General features: G+C 47.0%; 1 protein-coding gene across 1 annotated transcript in view; it reads left to right on the forward strand.

Moving 5' to 3' along the window:
- Fmnl2 (formin like 2) overlaps window positions 1-2,079 on the forward strand; it is a 279,533-nt gene that overhangs the window by 266,912 nt on the left and 10,542 nt on the right. Inside the window, exons 24-25 of the mRNA XM_029484851.1 lie at window positions 544-707; window positions 1,517-1,618. Of these exons, the coding sequence (XP_029340711.1) occupies window positions 544-707; window positions 1,517-1,618 (266 nt within the window). The remainder of the gene's footprint in view (window positions 1-543; window positions 708-1,516; window positions 1,619-2,079) is intronic.

The raw sequence follows: 2,079 nt of genomic DNA on the forward strand, positions 1-2,079 counted from the left end.
AAAAAAAAAAAAAGCTGTTCCAGGGTTGCCTTGAGTCTTAGTGTTCTAAGCAATTACAGTTCAGCAGGTAAAATTCTGCCCTCTGCTGGACAGTTAGAGGAGTGCGAAAGCATCCAGAGTAAGTAGGTTAGAAAAAATATTCTTGGGTAGTTGAACCTACAGCTAAACCAATAAGCTGGGTGCAGGTGGAACCGTGGTCTTCAGCACAAGAAGTAGATGCTGGGATTGTTTTCCCAGGCCCTTGGTATCTCTGTACTGAGTGACTTACGGCAGGCCACACAAGTTCTTTTTGTTGCTTTTCCTCCTTGGCAAAGTATGCAGGATTAGTTCATCTGCAGGCAATGAGCGGGATTAGTTCATCTGAAGAATTTATTCTATTTGACCGTGGCAGTTCATAAATTACTCACATGACAGGCTAGCTGACTAAAGGTGGGAACTAGCTGTAAGGTCCTAAGTAAGTTGTACAAAGTTCTGAGAACGTATGTCATCTTCCGGACTCGCTCTCAGGAGATGTTTCCTGACATGCTGCGTGCTTTCCCTCAGTGTCCCTGGAAAACGTTCTGCTGGATGTCAAGGAGCTGCAGAGGGGAATGGATTTAACCAAGAGAGAGTACACCATGCATGACCACAACATGCTGCTGAAAGAGTTCCTCCTTCACAACGAGGGCAAGCTGAAGAAACTACAGGATGACGCTAAGATTGCTCAGGTAGCCCAGGAGAGCGTGCCCTTCCAGGCCACTGCAGGCACAGGCTCTGTGTTGGGAAAGTAATGTTACATTTTTCTAATGTTGCTGGGTCAACTTATGTCGCTAATGTTTAATTTTCCTCTTAGTGTCCTTGAAATTGCCTTTCCTAAGTGGGGCCTTTTGTGCTTTTCTATAGAAGTCCCCTCTTCCCCTTTCCCTTTTCTCCTAAATTCTTCTAGCATAGGTCTGTATTCAGGTTTGTAACATACCAGGCCTGGGCTCCCAAAGCAACATCCCTAGAGTTTAGACTTTCTGTAGATCTCAGACTGCATCCTCCTCTGCCACTTCAGGGACCTCTGATACACAAGTAAAAACCTAGAACGGGGTGCAGTGCACGTCATCATAGAGTGGGAGGTGGCGTGCCGGGCAACTCGAGGCAGGCAGTGATAGCTCCTGGTTTGGGGTTGTGGTGGAACACAGAAGAGACTGTCCCTTCTCATGGGGATAGTGCAAGGAGTATGAGTTGGGATTTAGAGCCAGAGTTGCTCCCATGATCCTTCCTGACATTAGGGCTTAAGGAGTTGTGTCATGGCCTTAGGAAACTCATGGAAGAAATAGCTCATTGTGTGTGTGTGTGTGTGATATGATGCAGTTGGGGAAGAAACAGCAGGAGGTGCTAGAGGTGAGTTATTTGCCCCACTTAGTGAGGTATAGGTGATGTGAATCCTATGGGGTACAGGGTAAGCCTCTTTGTTTCAGTTATCTGGCCGAGTGCATCTAGTCCTAGTACCAGAACTAAGGAGATTCAAGAAAAACGTGCTTCTTTCCAGGATGCCTTCGATGATGTGGTGAAGTATTTTGGCGAAAATCCCAAGACAACGCCACCCTCGGTGTTCTTTCCTGTCTTTGTTCGATTTGTGAAAGCCTACAAGGTTAGTACGAGAACACCCTATAGCCTTCTTCTCTACTTTCCCAATAGGTGCCCCCCCCCCCGAAATATTTGTGACCTAACTCCTGTGCATCGGTCTCCTGGGCCTTGGGCAGATCTGGGTGCTCACTCTCTGTCCTTGCTTAAAAGCTGAGAGCATTTAGGCCTCTCCGGCCATGATGGTTCTTTATCCCATGGAGCCTTCAGTAAGAAACCCAATGCAACCACCTCTCTGCTTGGGGCAGGGAGGGGCTCTGTTACCACTGTTGTCCTGTCATTGGTGACCTATACAAGCAACATGACTGAGCTGTGAGACTTCCTAGACTTAACATTTGGTGTTATGGAATGAAGGATGGCGCTATATAAGACAGCTGCTTTCTCCTTTTCTTCTCCTTCCTCCTACTTCTCCTCTTCCTTCTTTTCTTTCTCTCTCTCTCTCTCTCTCTCTCTCTCTCTCTCTCTCTC

The sequence above is a fragment of the Mus caroli genome, chromosome 2 (assembly GCF_900094665.2).
Source record: "Mus caroli chromosome 2, CAROLI_EIJ_v1.1, whole genome shotgun sequence".
NCBI classification, from domain to species: domain Eukaryota; kingdom Metazoa; phylum Chordata; class Mammalia; order Rodentia; family Muridae; genus Mus; species Mus caroli.